The following is a 22,339-nucleotide window of genomic DNA, read 5'->3' as shown; positions in this document are numbered from 1 at the left end:
GCAGATGAGCGTTTAGCCAAACAACAGCAGCAGGTAAAGTAACTTACTTTAACTTTATCGCATTAAGACAAGCTGAGAGGATCGTTTTAATTTCCTAAACGTAAATTCTGTGTTTCCGTAACGTTAATACCAACATATAAGAGAGCTAACAACTTTAGTGAGCCAGCAAAAAATATATAGCTTTATCTATCATTCAGAACTACTGCTATGACAGAAAAACTTTGACTTAGTAACGGAGCAAACTGAAATTCTTCTCAGGTATGAGTGCAGATGCAGTTTTCTCTCTTCAAAACCAGCCCAGCCCTGTTGACTATAGTGGGAAGGTCCCTGTGGAACACCTGGACTATGGTTACATTGAAAAATGCAAAGATGTAAAATACCTTGAGAAGATCTTGAGAGTACTGAGGTAAATAACATAACACAGACACATTACCGAGCCTGAGGCCTGAGGCTTGATTTTTCATGTTAATCAAATATTTTATTCCTTTATGTTTCTGATGAACTTTTCTTCATTAAAATAATTCTCCCAATATGGCACTATGTGCTGTATATGCAATACTGAAAATAGATACTACCCTTTGCAAAAGGATAACAGAGCACATCACAACACAATACAGTCTGATAAACTTAATTGAAAAGATTGCTAGGAATGTTAGTATTCCAGAAGTAATGCTTTACTTTGTGTAAAGGTCTGGTGATGAAGGCATTTATCCACATCTGATCAAGTTCTGTGAGACTCACTTGGAGAAACTGGACCCCAGGAGCCGAGCTCTCAGGAAAGAAAACCCTGTGGCTACAGCAGCCAGCCTCTCTATGGATGAGTGGAGCCAAATTGTCGATGAGTTGAAGGTGTGCTACACACTGTAGTGGTTTTTTTTTGTTTGTTTGTTTTTACACCAATTCTGCTTACTACCTATTCTCTTATTAAATGCCTATTTCTCTGAAAATTAGTCATAAACATTTTAAAATTAAATTCTTTGTCCCTTACAGATGTGGGAAGAAGAAACCAAAAAGACTGAGATGTCACTAAAACAGCAGTCAATGTTTCATGATCTAGTGAATGAAAATATTCCACCTGTAAGAGGTTCCAATTTCTCCATTCCACTTAGTCAGGTAAAAATTGTCTCAAGTGATGAATGTAACTATGTACATTTATATATATAGGAACAATAGTAAAATTAAGTCCAATGTTATTCCAGACATCAGCTCCACAAAAGAAGAGGAATTCCTCAAAACAAATTCTCCCACGTGATTTTCGAGAATGGGACAAGTGAGTTATTTTTTCTCTACATTTGTCTATTATGTTCATAGAAAAGAGCACACTGTTACAGCAGCTGCAGAGACTGTACATAAAAGGTTACATGTGTTTTACTTTGTAAAATGTCTTAGCTAAGCTTCTTTCATCACTGTGTTCCACATGTAAAGGGTATGTTTCACTCTATCTGCAGGTTTGATGTGGAAGAAGAATATGAAAGAATTGACAGAACCGTGGACATAAATGAGCCACCTGTCATTATAAACACAGGACACCCCAAAATCAAGACTAAAGTGGATGTTTCATGTAATGTATTATGTATTATGAATCTGATACTTATTTTGCAGCCATTACAAAGTATTTTGTACATTCACTCATGTTGTATCTGTCTCAAATGTGTTGTCTTTACACTATATCCAGTGCTGACACAACAGGAGAAGCTCCCTCTGGCAAACCGTGAAAAGGACAAAGGCAATGAGGCTTTCAGAGCAAACGATTATGAAGAGGCAGTTGCATACTATTCCAGGTCAGACTCTTAAACCAACTCATTTATTATAAACAGCATTTTACATCTCTGAAGGGGATTGTATCATGTTGCCTGACATTTAATTAGACTGCTGTCATTCATTCAATTCTGATGTCATTCCCATTTACTGCCCTTCTAAATGTTCGTCCATTAACCTCATTATAAGTAAAGGTTTATTTTATTTTTGGCCATCCATTATAGGAGCATTTCCATTATGCCAACTGTGGCTGCATTCAACAACAGAGCCCAGGCAGAGATCAACCTCAAGCACTGGCACAATGCCATGAGAGACTGCCAGAGGGTACTCAAGCTGGAACCAGGCAATATCAAAGGTACAGTGGCACTTACAACAATGCATGTAATAGAAAAAGAAACGTGGTTACACTTTCTATGATTGTCATGTCTATAATGCATTATAAGCATATTCATTCACTGAACTGCATTTATAAAGCTTTATATAACTCTTAATGGATGTTATAATCATGCAATACATTTTATAACAAGGTTTATAAAGTATTACAAGCGGTGGACATAATGTATATATGTAAAGATCAGCATTCATAATGCTTTATACCTCCATGCCATGGAGGTATCAAAAAATGTTTCAAAGAAACATAGACACATAGATTACTGCTCTAATATATCATAACAGATTATAAATTCTAAGTTTCTGAAATGGAATAATGTCTTAGAAACATCAGTTATATGCTATTGCATGATGTTGTGGTCTTTAAGTAAAGTGACAGCACTGTATAAGGTTGTTAGCAATTGTATGATGTTTTTATGACAATATTCCATTTCAAAATCCTAGAATTTATGATATGTTGTGATAAATTAGACCAGTTCTCTATGTGTCTTTATAATTGGCTTATGTTATGGCAGACAAAATGTGCCATGTTAATCAGGACTCAGAATCTTCTTTCAAACTCTGTTGTCACTTTGGCATGGAAGTATAAACCATTATCAGTGTTGAACTACATCATGTTCATCCCTTATCATACTTGATGCTTTAAATAGTCATGCATGATTATAAACATTTACAAAGTATGCCATAAAGCCTCATAAATGACCCTAATAGAAAGTATGACAGTTCTGATCTGTTGTGTAACCCAGGACTTTGTCCAGCATTTACAATACAATCAACTTTTTATGTTGTTATGCATGATTATAGACATGATCATCACAGAAAGTGTTACCAAAATATGATCATAATGTTGGCATCATTTTATGTTTCTACTAGCCAAAAAACAGTTACTTTTGTAAAACCCCTTTTGTGATTTTTTTTTGTGTGTTTTTACATACTACATTTGATTTGATTTATTTTTCATCACCAGCCTTGCTACGTCGTGCCACTGTTCATTATCACATGGGAAACTTGCAAATGGCTGCTGAAGACCTGAGGACGGTGCTTAGGGAAGAGCCACAGAATGCTGCAGCCACTGTAAGTGATGGTGGTAGTACTGAAGCATTTGGATTAAATGCTAGTAGCCTTTATGTCCACTAGGTGTCACTGTATATATGAGCTCAAGCACTTAAAACAGATTATATATGCTGCAGGCATTAATAAAAATGCATGTAGTCTGTCTTTACTGTAAAAAGAAAGAGATGTACCCTTTAAATGGTGAGTCCAGTATGTGTTTTATTTACTTATCATCCTGAGAATATTGTGTATGTCCTTATTATGTATTAAGGATTTTCATAAATTCCTTTTACATTGGCACACAAGCTATTTACTACAACTCAGTGGATATGGCTGATTGTGGTATCAGAGGGTGTGTCACCTTTGCTGACTTATTCAACAGAACGGGGCTGGATTCCTACCGTTGGCAAATTCTAATGTGTGAATTATTTGTGCTTTAGAAACTTCTATTTGAAACTGAGAAGAAGATGAAGGAATGTCAGCCAGAGCAGAAACAACGCAAAGGCAAAAAGATCCTCATACAAGAAGTAGAAGAGGAGGATGCCAACATTAAAAATGAGACAAAAGCAGAACAGACTGGTGAGATTGTTTGAGCACCCTAATCAATATCTATATCCATGATTTGCAGGCACAGAGACTATAAACAAGCATGTGACCATTTATAATTCTCTGAATCCATCCAGAAATCTATCTATGCTCAGTCTAAGTGAAGGTAATGTTCTCTTTTGTTAATTTTTTTCGGATCTTAAATGAGTATACAGCTGCATTTTGCAGTTGTTTAGCAGAAAAAATATTATTATATCATGCAGTGCATTGAGTAACAAGCCCTTATTCATCTCTTATTACCACTGATCTCAAATTAAAAACAAGCAACCAAAGTGTTGTAGATCTATAGATCTGTGCTGAGCTAAATGACTAAATTCAGTTTCACAACAGAGCCCAACCAATTTACTGGCAGGATGGATACTACCGCCAAATATTAACTTATTACAGAAATATTGGTGTGGATATACACTGTATGTCAACCAAGTTTACAAATGCAAAACATATGTTTGAGGTAGGGATGCACAATGATATTGGGATGTCATTGTAATTGGCTGATAAAATTAAATATTGTATCGGTTTGAAATGATGATGCTTATAGACATGCAACACGAGTGTGTTTGTGTTGTGGAGGTTTTTTTGAAGTATCTGAAATGGAGAATATAGTTGCTGTTTGCTATGATTGCTCAGCGTCAGTCATGTGAAGAGGAGCCAAATCACATTTCCTTCAGCACTGCGAATATAATTGCCCATCTGAAGAGTTGTCATCTTGATCATTATGATGAATTTGTAAAGAAAAAAGAGACAGGCACCAGCATTAAAAAAACTGTCAACAGTGGTTTCTTATTTTAGCCTGTTAATGTGTTCATTTTGAGAAGCATTATGTCTTATGTCTGCATCTGGGTCATCGTGATAAGAGTAGACATAATAATATGTTAATTTCACAACAGGAGATACTTGATGTATTCTGCATTAGGTAGAAAAAAATATGTGCATCTATCAGTATCAGCAATTGGGCAAAATAATTTTCAGAATTTGGGCAAAAATCCAATATAATGCATCCCTAGTTTGAGGTAGTTTTGAAATACTATTCAAGGAGTCACTAGGTTCCTTTGCCCGTTATTGTCTGCAATTCCACCACAATCTTAATACCGACAAAGATTAGGGAAATTAGTCTGCTGGCATATGAAAAAGTGACAGCTGTTTTTACATGTCATTTTAGAGTGCAACTAAAAATGGTAATAAATAAAAATAATAAAAATAAATAAAATCCTGCGTGCAGTCACCCAATCACAAATGTTCAGTGCTGCAAGCCCCATCCCCAAAGTTCTTGTACTTTTGGAAAGTACCAGCCTGCAAGCAGGGACTTTTGAAAGTTTTCTGGGTTCACAATATAGAGGAGCAAATCATCTGCCTAGAGATACATATTGTGGCTCATTTCTGTCCTCGTCTCTCCAAAAATTCTATCAGTGGAACGCAGAGCAATTGAAGGAGGTCCTCCAAAGGTTCTGAGGATCCTGTGGTGGAAATGCAGCATCATAACTGTTCATTAACCAATTTTAAAGTATTCTTATTGAGAAGATATTTTCATTATGTATTTATGTTAAAACGGCTGATAAATAATTTTTAAACACTCAAATATCGATAGTTGGCATCAATAATCCACTTTTGGTTTCCCTATTTTACAGAACTTTAAACTCAGCATCGCAGTTTAAATATATATAGACTTACAGAATACTCTGTTTACTCTAACTGCTGTCAAAACCACTATCTACAGTTTATAGAATATTTTGAGGCCATCTGTATTTTTACACTACACTATATTATATCTGTATATTTGTGTTCGCTTTAGTCCCCATTTTAGCTGCCCTGCCATGGGATTTGCCCTCTAATCCACTCATGATTCATACAAAACATCTGAGGAAGCTTTAGCTGCTCTGTTAATAGTAGAGCAGTCATTTTCATCACAAACCCTTCTGTCACGCTGTGCTATAGATAGAGGAAACACCCCCTGTCCCTCTGAGTAACGTGACATACTACTGTGTGCGTGTGTTAGCCGCCCTACCCCCACCCAACGCTTCCGTAATTCACTGTGGAGAGTGGCTGCTTCCTGGAACTCCCTCTTTGAAGTGGCTCTGTCATGTGTGTCCAACCCTCCCCCACTGTGATGTAACCGCTGACTCCTTCCTGTGGGTGTGTCTCTCCCCCTTCTCTCTGACTGTCTCTCCCTCTGCCTCTCCCTCCCTCCCTCTCCCTTCCAGCTTGTCCGGTTGAACCTAGCCAGCCTGTGGGAGGGGAGGAGAGCTCAGCTGCTCCTGCCGAAAGGGGAGACATGGGAAACGCTCAAAAAAAGCCCCATGGCAGAGGGGACGGGGGTCCACACAGTGAGTCCAACAACTCTCACCATGGACACTGGAGGAGTAAAGGAGGTAACTCTGACAAGTACAAAGCCACACAGGAGTCCAAGGAAAAGGTATCTAATGGAACAAGCAAGAGGGGCTCGACAGCATCAGTCCAGGCTGATCAGAGCAGCAGCGGTAAGGGGACGTCGGTTGGAGGAAACACAGGAGAAACTGTCAACCTTGATGCCCCAAGTGGAGCCCTGCCCCCACCTCTGGCCCGGCTAAAGAATGAAGGAAACCTGCTGTTTAAAAACGGACAGTTTGCCGATGCACTGGAGAAATACTCACAAGCCATTCAAGGCTACACAGATTCAGGTAAGGTGGAAGAGTCCTCACAGCTGATGCTGTTCTTGTTATCATGGTCTGAGGTTGCTGCTGTTAGTTCAGTCCGATACTGTGTGAGGTTTTGGTTGATGTTTTTGGTAGTGTTAACTATGCGCCTCCATGAGTTAACATGATATTTATACTGACATCAGTGTGTGAAAAACATGCTGTGACTTGTAACAAATGGCTCATAGTTTAACTGACTGATGTTCCATCACCAGTCACACCCATATTTGAATAAATATTGCTTTATGGTGTTTAAACTTCAATGCTCTTGTGACTGTTTAACGTCCCTATGCATTTGTAAATCAAAGGTCATGACCTTGCAGTTATACTGCTAGTGCCTCTATTTATATTTTGCTTTGCTTTATCACAGTTCAGGACATAAGAAAAATAAAACACCAGTAAGCATATTTTCCATTAGATAATTTATACCAAACCAACAGAAGTTATCTCTCCCAGAAGCTGTCCACATTAGTGTACAAAGAGTGTGGGAACAGTAACAAAGATTTCACTGTCCAGGAGTTAAAATGTTGGCCTGTTTGTTGCTGTATTTAGTGACTTTGTCTCTACAGCAATGCGTCACAATGTGGCTCCTGTGGTGTATACAGACAGTGTTTCTGTTTTAGCCTCTGCCCGGCGCTAAGCCTCTCAGCTCAGGTCTGTCCAGGTCACATGACCACTAACCACTCACTGTGAAATTGAATCTGTAGGACTGCAGCTATAATTCTCACCAAGAGGGAGAAAGTGAGAGATTGATGGAGGGAGAGAAACTGCTGCTGTGCATCATGCCCATCCACCATCAAACATACTCCTTCTATCGTAATGTACTCACTAGCCAAGTGTGCTACTGGATGTGAAAGAGACTAGACATCCACATCCTCCAGTCCATCATCTGACTGATGTAGGAAAGGTTCCATGTAATGCAGACAGACTGCAACTGAGAGCAGAGATGAGGACACAGTCTTTGAACCCTTTTAAACCACTTATATATTTTCTGTGTCCGTGGTCTGTCAAAAAAGACACTTCCAAAACAAAACTCAGATATTGAAATTCTAATAATCTTTTACAGGGTCTCAAAAACCACTCTTCCTCCCAAAGTACCCATATCTTTTAGTTTCAGGAACTACTTTTCAAGTAACTAAAAGGTTCCTTCAGCCCACTGTTTTCTTTGTTTCCACCACAGTCTACAGACCTGTTAAGGTTAAATTAAATTAGTGTGCTGATGTAACTATTGTTACACATAATTGCTGTGCATGATAAGAAAGTCGCCGGTCCGTCTGTCATATGCTTTCTTCTGTAACTTCATGTTGATGTGTTGAATCACAATAAATAAACGGCACTGTACTCTTGGAAAGTACTCCCCTCCGAGCAGGGACTTTTTGGGGGTGAAATAATGTGCCCAGAATTTGATTTAGGCTCTTGTACCTGCAGTGGACACTCACTGAGTTGCTTCAAAGGTCCCTAGGGAATGTTCCTGAGGTAGAAACACAGTTAAAGGGGTCAGGGGTTCAGGTCAGTATATGGATACCCTAGTTATACCTCCTACAGACTGTACAGTGTGCTCTACTGTCACAGTAACCTCACTAACTGTGAGCAGTTGCTGAGACATCATCATCACTGCCTCACTGTGTCATCATCCATAATCTTATTTCATCTGATGAGGTGGCATGCTAAGCTGACTTAGTATTGCTCTGTCTGTAATACATAGTATAACCTATCTGTTTAGCCTGTGTCAGTGAAAATGATGGTGGAAACAGAGTGAAATACCCGATGGCAAGTGGAGAGAATAGCAAATACACTGTGTGCAGCCCATGTGAGCAAGTTGTTGGACTTTCAGGAGAAAACGCCCCAAAAGTGGTTTGATGAGGTTTTCCTTGGTCTTCAGCTTCCTCACAATCAGAATCAGGTTTATTGCCAAGCTTGTTCACAGGTTTGGTACATAACAGTAAACACCGTAAGTAAAATAAATATAAAGAAATATTTTTAATAAGCCATGAAAGCCATGTCTTTTTCAAGCAGTGCTCTCATTGTTTCTGTTGTTACATATTAATCTGTTTGATTCAGCCACTAACCCCTGAGCATTATAAATGATTCACAACACAAAGCCTATTTGAATGTTTGCCACTTTTACAGATATTCTGTTTTGCAGTTCTAAAGGGATTGGAAAGCTGCATGCACAGTCTCTGAGTTGTTTTCAAAATGCTATATATGTTGTTGTCTCTTTTTTTTGCAGGGCTCGATAGTCCAGAGGATCTTTGTATTCTCTATTCTAACAGAGCAGCTTGCTACCTGAAAGATGGCAACAGTCAAGACTGCATACAGGACTGCACGAGGTGAGAGAATGTCACAGCATGTGTGTTAAAGTGGAGTGAGAGGCAGGGTAGTGGAGTTTACAGTTTAGGCTGGGTCTTACTTTGAGAATACAACATAAATTTCAAACTTTTTGTAAACAGCCATAAGGCTGTTTACAAAAAGTTTGAAAGTTTTTGACTGATCTGAGGTATGCTAACTGATAACAGTTAGCATACCTCAGATCAGTCATTTTATGAGGGGATTGGCATTGGAATGTGGTGTAAGGGACTTTCATTAATCTCTTAAGAGGTGGTTTGATAAGCAGCAAACTTGAGGGAACCTCCCTTGTGAAAGACTTTAAATACTTAGTATATTTGCTTAAGATTCAACTTCTAGGGGAATTAAGAAACTTAGGTTTGTATAAGGAGGTTGTGCTTCAACAATGGGATTCCTAATGGAGTGCTCAACCCAATATCCAGTGAACATGTTCCAACAAGTTTAGAAGGTATCTCAAGTCTTCAAATTAAGGGGAACAAAATACTCACATTTCACTTATCTATTTTGCTCACATCATGATAGAGATACATACATACATACATACATACATACATACATACAGTACTATACACTTACATAGCAACACAAGGGCACATTCACATTTAAATCTTTCACATGCATTTATAGTTTCCAAACCCAGACATAAAGTACTCTTACAGAGCATCCATAGCAGAGGCAGCAGACTTGATCCTTTGCTCCTGTCTCATCACATCTATTTATACCCACCAGAGCCCTGGAGCTGCAGCCATTCTCCCTCAAGCCCCTCCTGCGCCGGGCCATGGCTTATGAGTCCTTGGAGCGCTACCGTAAGGCCTACGTGGATTATAAGACCGTCTTGCAGATTGACATCAGCGTACAGGCAGCACACGACAGCGTCAACAGGTATTAGCCTTCTCACTCCGGGGCTACAGAGGGCAGGGAGACATCTTTACTGAAACACACGTCTGACTGGATGGGTTTTAACATTTTTCAGTGGTCTGATTGTGCGTCACAAAACTAGCATTTGGCTGATTATTACAGTGCCTGTGGCAGCCATTTCAGTGACCAAGATTACCCTGTTACATGTACTGATAAAGAGATCTATGATGAAAGTGCCCTTGCTGTTCATTATAACTCTGGGTGACATGTCATATCATGAGGTGTCTTAGATAAGGAGATAGAAGGGGAATGACATAGAGAGATTTTATCATTCTGTCTGCCTTTTATAATCAGACTAAATTGAAAACAAATCAAATGAACAAGCACGCAAAGCCTAATTAGTGGCTAACAGATTTAGCTGTTGTTCAAAAGCTGCTCCAGCTAGAGGCTAATTATGGCTCTCAGACTGCATGTCCTCTCTCTGTTATGCAATAAGAAAACTCACCTGGCTGCTCTTTGTTCAGGAGCACCAGGGGGTCATAGCTTTAGTTTATGTCCATATATATCCAGATTCTTGCACAACAAACACGCTAAACAGTACAAAAGTGTTAATTGCAAACACTTACTTTCTGTGAACCATTTTTATATTTATTCTCTATGTGACTGTATTAAATAAATTGCACTGTTATGTGTAACATCCATGTATTGACTGCTCTGCACCCTCCTCTAGGATCACCCGGCTGCTGATTGAGCAGGACGGTACAGATTGGAGAGAGAAACTTCCGGAGATTCCCCTGGTGCCTCTGTCAGCTCAGCAGCACCGCAGAGAGGAGCCAGCCAGTGCAGAAGTCCTCCAGGCTCGAGCAGAGAAGGCAGCCAGGGATGCAGGTCAGTTCTGAAAAAGTCATAACTAGGTCAGTATCAGCTAACAGGACTCTATTTAATGAATATAAGTGTGACATAAGGCCAAAATAGCCATGTGCTCTGTGAAGCCCATGTTTATTCCAGAGCTGGGAAATGCCAGTGTGAGAAGCCATAATGTAATGATTGCCAAAGGCATGTGTCTCTCCAATAAAGTAATTAAACATTAATCAGTTCTGTGGTTCACATTTATGTTTGACATCAGTTACTAATGATAGAAAATACATTTTTTATACAAAGCACATGGTAAGCTCATAATACATTGTCATAAATTACAATACAGAACAGTGTAGTCTAAAATACTTAAAAATGCCAAAAGATTAGCTCCACCTTGAACAACTAAAATGATGGACACATGGATGTCTGTGAAAATTCTCAGTTATTCAGGTTCACTGGGAGCTGTCATAGACAGCTGGACTTTACTTGAGGTAAAGGAGCATTTCACCCCCAAATCAGAAATACATATTTTCCCCTAGCCTGTAAAATTCAACAACAATGTCTCTCTCCAGAAATCATGATCTGGCTACTCAAGACAATCCACAGATGTTGTTGTGTGCAGTTTCATGTAGGAATTACTTTTGTTCTTGTAGAAAAAGTAATTCTGGTAGATTCATCTGCTGAAAGAAAGTACTTCCTAAATTGCTCACAGCACGGTCTGTGGAATTTGGAATTTGAAATTTGGATTTGGAAAGATTGTCATTTAATACCATTATATTGGATAGAAAGGAGACATCTCTAAGGCTGATATCTCCAAAACTCTGCAACTCACACCAAAAAAATCTTGATGTAAAAAAATCCTACAAATATTTCTCCTGAAAGAAAAAAATGAACAGACTCATTTCAACATAATCCCCCTAAATCATCACTTATGACCCACTATAAGTGTGTGGTGGTCTGTATCTGCAGAGACCCTGCCCACTGCCTGTATTCCCTTATTTTTTTATGTTTTGTCGTGCGGCGTGTAGCTCCCCACTCAATACAGTGTGCAGGTTATGACGTTAGAGCTCTATAAAAACATGGTGGCTAAGTGTGACATCACATTCTTCGTCTATTTCCTCTGCTCTCTGTCTGTGAGAGCTGCAGAAAGAATTGTGCACATACACAGGCAGAGCAGACTGATGATCGCTTCAGCTATATTCACACAAAATCTGACCTTGTGCAGAGGTGTTGGTACGTTTATTTGTGCGACAGAATGTAACCACAGTGAAACAATCAGAAAATAATATTTTATTTCTCTGATTCACTGTTTTGTTCTCGCTAATGCTTTCCCTTACTCCATTCAGGCTATAGGTCTCTTGCCCTCTCTCTTTTTCATTAAAATGGGGAGGAGGGACCGACTTTGAATAGTGCATTTACAAACAATACTGCATATTTTATTTTTGTTGTTTTGTTTTATTTTTAACTTTGACTTCAAAGATATGAAGAATCTTATTTTCCCATTACAGAAGCAATTCCTAAAGTCAGTGGCTGTGACCTATCCTGTCAGACCTTATATCTTATCTTAAGAAATCCTAACTAGTACTCTAAATTTGACTCTTCAGTTGGCACTCATCCTGTCATATCTGTGTTTAAAATGTACATGAGACTGCCTGTATCCTTGACAACAGCTTATCGCTTGTCACTGGTATATAGCTTGCTATAAAGATTTGAAGCATATCTATCAGTTCCAAAATTAATCAGCTGGCAGTTGATATATACCTGTTAACATGAGGTCAGGGAAATTTAAAGCACCATCATATGGTTTGAGAAGCCTTTTAATCATAATATTACACTCTTCATGTTGTTCCCCCATCTTTACTGTCTTTGCCATACAGACTTAACTACAATGATGTTGCCATTGTAGGCAGTTATTTTGAACTTTCATTATTTAGGAAAGGTTCTGTAATAGCTTAATTCCTACCCTAAGATACAAAAGGGTATTTTTCTCAAAGCATTTAGGAAACATTCTGTTTCTGTAATACCAAAAATCCCACATGGCATCCTAAACTGAGATAAGATAGGATTTCAGAGTTAAACGGTCTGTAATGAGGCTCCAGGGATCTCACTTAAGTAACAAAGTATTTTTCCATCACGGTATTGCTACTTTTACTCAACTAAAGGATCTGAATTCCTCTTCCGTCCCTGCTGACATCAACATGGAAGAAATGAGAAGAATAGACTCAGCTCGTCCTTGTTTCTCGGTCACTTTGCACTCAGATATGAGGAAGATGTTAAAGGCATAATTTTTATATAAGTGGACGTGTCACCTCTGTTCACTGACCATGCAGTTTCTTCATTCCCTGGGCTGTGCTGCAGCTGGTATTTTTAAACTCTAATGAAAGAATAGACCTGCTGGCACAGTTTTTTACCTCCCAGAAGACACTTTGCAGCAGATTGATTAGCCCTTAGTCCACACCATGACTGATTGCTGACTTCAGTCTCATGCCTCACATCCAGCTAACCCAGCATTAATTTTAAAGGGTTTAAACCTTTAAAAGGCTTTATAGCGCAGAGGACAGGTGCATTTCATTATGTTAGGTTTGTGTAGAAATTAAAAGGAGGTTAATTACAATGTATTGGATAGTGTCAAGGTAGATTCATTAGTTCAGAATTGCTCTTTGTGTGAATAGGCGATAATCACCACTTCACTTTGTTTTCCAGAGAGGAGAGCAGAGGTCCGTTTTACAGCTTTGAAGCAAGAAGGGAATGACTTTGTGAAGAAGGGCCAATACCAGGATGCACTGGCAAAGTACACTGAATGCCTTAAGCTAAAGCCAGAAGAGTGTGCTATCTACACCAACAGGTCAGAGGCTCCATCTCACGTCAACATGAACACACACAGACACTGCTGTGGTCTCTTTCACTTTCTCTTCCTCACTAATACACTGTACTTCTCATTGGTTGTTTCTTACAAAAGACGGAATGTCAGAAAACACGTTTGGTTTGGATAAACTGAAGAGGTGGTTCAGATTTTTTTGAAGTGGGGTTGTACAAGTTACTTATTCATTGTCAGTGTATTAGCTTCATTCGATGTCTCCAGTTTGGAGAGGCAGAGAGGAGTATAGGTGTCGGAAGCTAAGCAATATATTGCTGTGGAGAGGGTCTTAAATGTTTATAAAAAGTATTGAATTTAAAAATCCAAAAAGAAGGCCTCAGAAGTATTGGATATTGTTAACAAAGGCTATATTTTTTCTTAAGGATTTCTTAGGATTTTATAAATACCATAACCTCATAAATAATTGTCAAACTGATAGACATTTTCGTGTAATGTCTTATTAGGCAATAGGAATGTGAGTAATGAAATAAAATGCTTTACAAAATTTAAGTTTATGGTAAATAATTGTTTTTGAGAGCTTAAAGAACCCTGGAGGGACCCCGTGTTAGCCACCAAAAAAATCAATATCAGTTTAATTGTACACTATATTTAGTCTATTTTCACTGCTTTACCTTACCTTCAGAAACTACTGTTATGTAAGCCAAATATCATGCTCTCCAAAGCAACCAGACTGCTGACCTACTGCTGCCTTGATTGGTTAGTTTGTTTGTGTTGTTGAGTGACTTGTGAATCCCTACTTACTCTATAAAACAGCAAAGTCACACAATGATACAAACTTACTAACTGACCGAGGCAGTGCTAGACCTGCAACTCCTATCCTCTGCTAGGTAAAATTAATGTCTTTGGAGAGAGTGATATCTGGCTTATATAGCAGCAGGTTCAGGATAGATGACAAAAATCCGAACTATCCCTTTAAAACAGACTAATTGATTATTCCTGTCATCTGTCAAGCAGTGCATCCAGCTCTGCAGCTAATCCCAAGCAGTCATCAGTCTGTCACTGGTTGTAAATTAGCATGTATTGTTGGTAGGCTGGAACAGAATGGCTGAGGCTCAGGAAACAGCTGCCAGCCTCAGCACTGTTTATCACAACTCCACATAAAGCCTCTATCATATTATCTTACATCTAAAGAGAAATCCAGCGAGCACAGTGCTCACAGCAGGCAGGTCTGACTTCATTCTCCAGCTGCCCCTCCCCCCGTTCTTTTTCACAATAGCAGGTAGATTGTTGATCGTGTCGCAGAGGAAACCGTGATGTTGACATGAAAAATATCCTATTGTGTGTTCATGTTTGCGTGCGTATGCTGAGCGGAAAAGAGCTTGTGTGTACAGCCACACAAGAGCAAACACACACGTGCTGCTGCCATGCTGAGACCCATTTGATTGAAAATACCGACAACACATTCATGAAGAAAACAAAGCTGTTCAAGCAAACATTAGAGATGTAAATTCTGTCTCATGTTCTATCTATTCCATATGCAAATGATCCATTCCATGCCTTCAGTCTGCCTATTGTCAAGTCTGACTCACAGTCGATGAGTCACAAACTCATGATACCTTTTAGTCATGCATCAGATACGATTAGCTGCTGGTGACAAAAATAAAAATCACACAAGTGACGTCTGTGTGCGTGTGTTTGCAGAGCCCTGTGCTACTTGAAGCTGGAGAGGTTTACTGAGGCCAAGCAGGACTGTGATGCAGCACTGAAACTGGAGCCAACCAATAAGAAGGCCTTCTACAGACGAGCCATGGCCAATAAGGGCCTCAAGGTGAACAGAGCCGGTCTTTAATGACTAAAATGTCACAAAGGAATGTGTTCATTTAAAAGGAGGGCTGGAGGGAAATCTTTAAATTCAAGCCAGACTGTGTGAAAGGGACATATAATTTAGTTTTTCATACCCCCTGATATATTTAAAGGGACAGTTCCCCCCTAAATACAGAAGAAGAAAAAAAGCACTTGGCTTGTGGTGCTCAAAGCACCAAAAAAATACATTTGAAAAATTCAACACCAGTGTCTCTTTCCAGATATGATGACCCAGGTACTCAAGATAATTCACACACCTTTTTGTGAGTAATTTCATATAGGAACTACTTTTTTTAGGAGAAAGAAAGTGGTTCCAGTAGATTCTACTGCAGGAAGAAAATAGTTCCAATAGATTCTAACACAGAAAGACAGTAGTCCCTACATGAAACTGCTCACAACAAGGTCTGTGAATTATCTTGAGTAACCAGGTCATAATTTCTGCAAAGAGAAGACAAACATCTGTACGGCCAATATATCCAAAATTCAGCACCTCACACTAAAACCAACTACATGGATAAATAGCACTACAGGCCACAAAAAATATACATTTTTGATTCTGAGGTGAACTGTCCCTTTAAAGTCTGTGTAAAATGTCACTTGTAGCTCAGTTTTGTCTATCCCTCCACCAGGACTACCTGGCGTGCAGCTCTGACCTGCAGGAGGTCCTGCAGCAGGATCCCAATGTGCAGGAGGCTGAGAAGGAGCTGGAGGAGGTCACAGTGCTGCTGAGACAGAGTCTGGCCAGCGCTTCACCAGCCAAACCCAGGAAGACTGTCCCCATCACAGAGGTAGCTTACACCTCTTCACCTGATGAATATTTCAACCTGGCTTCAAGCATTGCTCACCTGAAAAGTGGGACTGCATTTTGCCACTCATTTTCAAAAAATAGGCACCTCCACTCTTGACATTCTTAATCAATTTATTGGATTTATGTACATGTGGAAGTGTTGGAGAGGAGGGTGTTATAATGATGCATGATGGCTGCCCATTAACACCCCTGGTATAGCTTTTGGAAGTGGTTTGATGCTGTAGGAGTGGCCATAGTGGGCAGATAAAGCTTTTGGACCCAGAAGGACTTTTTGGGGCGTCCTACTCTGGGCCGGTAACTTTGCTGCAGGTCATAGCACTCTCTCTACATGCCTTTTTGTGGTTCTTTTGTGTCTCTTTGCAGTCATATGATTGACTTTTGCAATGAATTGCTAACTTCAGTGCTAAGTAGGCCTTTTCAGTAATCCAACCGTGCTTTTAACACTGAAGTAAAGGACTGAGTGTAAATTCCTGGTACTAAACCCTCTGAAGATTATCACCCAACATAACAGATTTTATCCACTTGACGATCAACGTCTTGGTTTTCCAGCGACACAAAGACTACAGCAGTCTCACTGCTCTCATCAATCACTCATACAATAGAAAGCAATTTCCACCAAACAAGCCAGTATGGTATCCACCCAGCAACAAATGGCAGATGTCATAAGGAAAGTGATTTAAAAGTGCTAATTATTTGCCGGTTAGCTTTTCAGGTGGCCTGAGCTTCAGTGGAAGACAAGCGTAGCCTGTGTCTGATGGATGTGCTTTTCAGAGTTTCAGTTTTATCTGTTGGAGCTTTCTTATACACAGTCTTAGATAACCTGATTTAATTCTATGCAGTATACAGTGTCTCATCTTTTGTACTGACTAATCAGTTATGAGTGTTTCATCAAAGCCATGGAAGTGCTCCCAGACACCTAAAATTGTCTGTGCACAAAATGAAGAGGACTTTTACTTTGAGAGCTCTGGAGTAGTATGAGAGAAACTTCCTATCTTAAATCTTAAAGATAGGAAAAGTCTAAGATAGGATTAAAGAGGCAAATCCTAGCTAATTTTTGGAATCCTATCTTATCTGAGATTAGAAAATCTTAAATACCTGTGTTTATCAGTTTATCAGCATATCAACCTTTATTTTTATTACCTAGCAAACAAAACAATTTTTCTCTTCCTGTCAAGCTAAACAACTTTGTAACCATTGTTTTTTGTCATTGAAACATACTGAAACCTTGTAACGTACAAAAAAGTGGCAACAGCACTTTTTTTGGTGTGAGTTTTGGAGATATTGACCATAGAGATGTCTGCCTTCTCTCCAGTATATAATGGGACTAAAAGTCACCCGGGTTGTGGTGCTCACACCACCAAAATAGTACATTTGAAAAACTCAAAAGAAGTGTCTCTCTCCAAAATCATGACCCTGTTACTCAAGGTAACCACAGACCTGATTACGAACAGTTTCATGTAGGCTTTCTTGTAGTAGTAAAGAAAGTCAGATTATGTTTGATTCTAAAATAGTTCTGTGAGATTTTGTTGCATAAAGAAAAATATTTCCAAAACTCTGCAACTCACACCAAAACAGTTTAGATGGATAAATAGCACAGGCCAATGGAAAAAGTTACCAGTTACTAAGATACCAGCAGACACAGTCTGTACTGTATCCACCATCCATTGTGTAACAATAAAAACACAGCCATATAGAGAATGACACAAATTAGTTAACACCCCATCAGTCACTGTTAGCTAGCACTACCAATAGCTTCTGTTAGCAAACACTGCTGGTAGCTACTGTTTATTTAAGATTTTGGAAGGTGAGGATGCTTGTGTAATACACTTTTCCTGTCCTTGTTGGGATAGGAAGAAACACTGACTTAGGAACTGCTCATGTGTAATGCTTTTTCATCAATCAGGCCCAATCCCAATTAGCATGGTTACCAAACATTTAAGATAGGATCTGCATGTTAGTATGTATAGTACAATCTGTGCTGCTATCTGTAAAGCATGTTCAAAAAAAGAAAGTCCAGAGCCACTTGACATTAAGTACCAGTACATCTCAGACTGGATTAATGTACCAAAACAGTGCATAGCAGTTAGTCACACACATCCAAATGCCATTTAAGGCAGGTGCTGGACCAACAAAAGTTTGCAATGAAAACATAAAAAGGTCCAAACCAAATGATGTATGAAAAAGTAGATCAAATCTAAAGAGTTCTGAAAGAGTTGACAGTGTGCTCTTGGTTTCATAACTTTCACCTGACCTCTGACCTCTCATTCTGTTAAAATCTGTGTATTTGTATACAATTGCAGTATGCATAGAGAATTAGCAACATCCTCTTTCCTCCCATGTTTTCCTTTGTAAGTCCACTTTCATCAGCTCTGTTCATCTTGTTTGTCAGGTCGATGGAGACGAGGATACGGCAGCCGTTTCTAACTCAGAGAGCAGCTGCAGAGGAGAAGACATCACCATCAACGTCCAACCAGCCAACGCCTATGAGTTCGGCCAGGCTCTGAATGCGGCTTGCAGCAGTGGGAACACAGGAGGTTGCGCTACTCTCCTGGCCTCCACGACCCCAGAGATGCTTCCCCAACTCCTTGGCAACCAGCTGGATGCACACAACATCAGCATCATCATGCAGGCGCTAGACTCCCACCTCCTGGAGAAAGACCCTAACCTGGTTTACCAACACCTCAACCATCTGCACACTGCAGACAGGTTCTCGGTAAGATACAGTTTATGTCCTGGTCATAGAAGGTTTTGTAATTTACAATCCGAAAAGATTGTAATATTGGTAGACCACATATCTCTTTACAGATCACACATTTAATTTGGTAACATCTAATAAAGTATAATAAGGATGTATACAGGAGCTATAACTAACAATTCGTTGTTGATTATTTTTTAGATTAATCTGTTAGTTGTTTGGTCTATAAAAATGTAAGAAAATGATGAAAAATGTTAGTCAGTGTTGTCTACAACCTAAAGATATTCAGTTTGCTGTCACAGAGAAGTAAAGAAACCAAAATTCAAATTTAAGAAGCTGGAACCAGAGAATTTGGACTTATTTCCCTAAAGAAAATGACACGTAATCAATTATCAAAATAGTTTGCAATTAATTTAACTTAATTTAACTAACTAATTGATTAACTGCAACTCTAAATGATAATAAAAACTCCAGGTACAATAATACCACAATAAAAATCCACCATACAGTATTTATCACAATATTAAAAAACAAAGAAAAATGATTGCTTGAAAAAAATGCCCTTTGTTAACTAATAAATCTATTGTGTGCAGATTTTTTTTCATACAAAATAATTTTTTCCTTTTAACTTAAAGTCCCTCTGCTTTCCTAAGCATGTGTAAAAAAAAAAAAAAATCATGTATGATTCCGACAAAACAAAAACATTGAAGCAGTCAGGAGCACCCCTATTAGAAGATAAAATAAAAATAATAAAATGAAATAATTAACCATGTAATCTCACAATAGAGATCATCACAGTCCCGTACGGTATTCAGACATTTTTTATCACAATATTTGAGATATTGTTACATCCTTAATCATTATTATGAAAGAAATAATGTACAGTTTGGGGGTCAATATGGAAAAATGGACTCCAACCGGGTGGTGCAGGCCTTGAATCAACCTGAAGGGGTTTATTTTGCAGTAATGACCAGCTCACTGTACATTATCCCAGTTATTACGTAGCTACTTACTTTAAAAATAAGCAATTTGAAAGAAGTATAAAATAAAATGATTTTATTGATTTAAAAATGATTTTATTGTTCCCTCAGTCTATGATCAGACCTGTGATGGTCTGTTATTTATAGCAACAGTCTGTTATTCAGAAATAACAGACCTTAGAATTCCATAACTGACCAATCAGAATCAAGAATTTAACAAAGCCATGTAACAATGTTTATAACTGTCCACATTGTCCCCATCAGCTGAGGTTTTGGTAATAAATGATGACATGCTCTTTTTGCAGGTGGTACTGATGCTGCTGGAGAAGGACGAGCGTCGCCACATGACTCAGCTGTTTGAGCATCTGTCAGCCGTGGAGAGCGCAGAGTTCACAAAAAACGATGTTCAGAATCTGGCCAACAAATACATCTGACCCTCCTGTCCCCCCACCCCCACCCCCCTGCTCTCTGCTGCATGAGCTGCTGCATCACTACAACTCTTTGGATCTATGCAAAACACTGTACAAGAACTGAGTACACAAAGGCAGGAAGCTGCAGAATGTTCCCCAGCGCAAATACAATGGACCTGAGTCACATTCACTCTGCTGGTCTGTGCTGTAAATGATATCTGATCACTGTATGTCTGAGTGACAGGATATAAGGAATCTATTTTTCTCTCCAGAACATTTTGCTATGCAGATTTACTTTTGTACCACCACTAACCATTGCATTGTACAGCAGGCAGGCAGTGGGATACTATGGACCTTTCACTTTAATGTATTGGTAAATAGGGTCCAATGTACACTGTTATGTAAGACTAAAGGAAAGTTTTTTTTCCTTACAGGCAGTTTGCTCAGGACAGGCTTCATGTTCCCAGAACTGAGCTCACTTGTTCCTGTCTTTGAACCCTATCAGTCCTCTGATAAATGAGCTTCTATCAGACACCAGCTAACATCACCAATGATATTCAGTGCATGCTGAATATTACCCAGCAGAGGAACATATGAGAAAACATGAGGTCATTTGCTGCCGAGCTAATTAAAAAGTTCCGTGCTGCAGGACAAAACAGATTCATTATGACCATATGTACTGTTACTGTATTATCTGAGTGGAAGAAATAGGAGATCTCATTGCTGGTCTGTCAGTATAACAGGATCTGTTGAACTGATATCTACAGACAGCGTTCTAGGAGAAAATACAATTTGTAACTGCATGACTCAGATGCTCTATTCTGTTTATTCAGCTATGCAATTAGCACATCTGAGTTTTGACGTAAAACCATTCTTAAAGGAACGGTTCACCTATAAATTAAAAATAAATATTGTTATTTTTACTTGTAGTGTACTTGTAGTGCTATTTTTTCATCTAGAAAGTTTTGGTGAGTTTTAGGAAAATCTGCCATAGAGATGTCTACTCTTGAATATAATGGGACTAGAAAGCACTTGATGCTCAAAGAGCAATGGCTACATTTACACATACTGTAATTTTGCACTGTTATTCAAAATATCACAATATTCTGAATTTGATGCGGGTCATGTAAACAGCTTATTCACTTTAGATGGGCCTTATTCTGGGGGGAGCATTTTCCGATTACACCACAGAGGATACACCTGTATTATTCAGCTTTTAGGAGCATTCTTTGGACTTGTATACAGCACATTCATAAGATGCATCTCAGTTGGGGTTTTTACCACATTTTACAAGACTAATGTAGAGATGCATGCACAAAAGAGAAGCCCACATTTTTGGTCAGAAGGAGAAACACACCTACTTTTAAACATCATGGAAGACTTGGATATCAATAGTTTTTGGACATGCACAAATATCACAGTGCTGATCTTTTCAAGAAGGCGGTTGATCAAATGAAAGAGGGAGGGTGTGTTTGCACAGTTGAATTATCTTGCCACTTTGAAAAAATAGTTTTGATGCAAAGAGGCCAAATGGTTCAAGTGGTTCCAGCCATTCCACCTTTCCCTTATTGGAGTATGCACAAGCACATCTAAACAGAAATATTTGTGGAATATTCAGTTTCATTTAACAGCTCTAAACAGCTTAGTAAGAATATTGTTGTTTTCAGAATAAAGACAAAAAAATATTTTGTGCATGTAAATGTAACCAATGTTTCTGTCCTGTAATCATGACCCGGTAACACAAGATGACCCTGCAGAATAAGGCGTGCATCTACTCATGGACAAGAGGTTACAACTAACAGGACACCATTAATATTCAAGTCCCACACTGCAAGCACAAGCCTCTTATCAGTGAGTAGATACACACTTCCATGTGCATAGTGGTCCGGTTGGCAGATGTAGTTTGGTAGAAAGAAAATAGTTCCTACATGAAACTGCTCAAGATTGCTGTTGAGTTTTTCAAATATATTTTTGATGCTTGAAACACAAAACCACAAAGAGAGTGCTATCTGGTTTCCATGATATTCAAGAGAAGACTGACATCTCTTTGGCCAATATCTCCAAAACTGTGCAACTCCCACCAAACAATCTAGATGGATAAAGAGCACTACAGGTAAAAGGAAAAATGCACATTTTTGATTTTAGGACGAACTGTCCCTTTAAAGGCTGGTGGTGTTTGTGTCTTTTCCATAAGGAATGACATCAAGTCACTCATCTTATTTGTTTA

General features: G+C 38.9%; 1 protein-coding gene across 1 annotated transcript; it reads left to right on the top strand.

The window, feature by feature from the left end:
* The first annotated feature begins 260 nt into the window (after positions 1-260).
* Positions 261-21,035, top strand: spag1b (sperm associated antigen 1b). Its single transcript, XM_084725821.1, has 16 exons — positions 261-406; positions 690-863; positions 1,449-1,561; positions 1,676-1,781; positions 1,983-2,113; positions 3,116-3,222; positions 3,642-3,780; positions 5,961-6,461; positions 8,707-8,806; positions 9,552-9,704; positions 10,411-10,568; positions 13,242-13,383; positions 15,058-15,184; positions 15,849-16,007; positions 18,417-18,740; positions 20,008-21,035. Exons 1-16 carry the CDS (start codon positions 261-263, stop codon positions 20,134-20,136), a joined length of 2,709 nt encoding a protein of 902 aa, XP_084581947.1. The 3' UTR covers positions 20,137-21,035.
* The last annotated feature ends 1,304 nt before the right edge of the window (positions 21,036-22,339 follow it).

This window comes from Lutjanus erythropterus, chromosome 9 (assembly GCF_056507025.1).
Source record: "Lutjanus erythropterus isolate fLutEry1 chromosome 9, fLutEry1.hap2, whole genome shotgun sequence".
NCBI lineage: Eukaryota > Metazoa > Chordata > Actinopteri > Lutjaniformes > Lutjanidae > Lutjanus > Lutjanus erythropterus.
The sequence above is the reverse complement of the archived record's forward strand: the minus strand, read 5'-3'. Positions and strand labels throughout refer to the sequence as shown.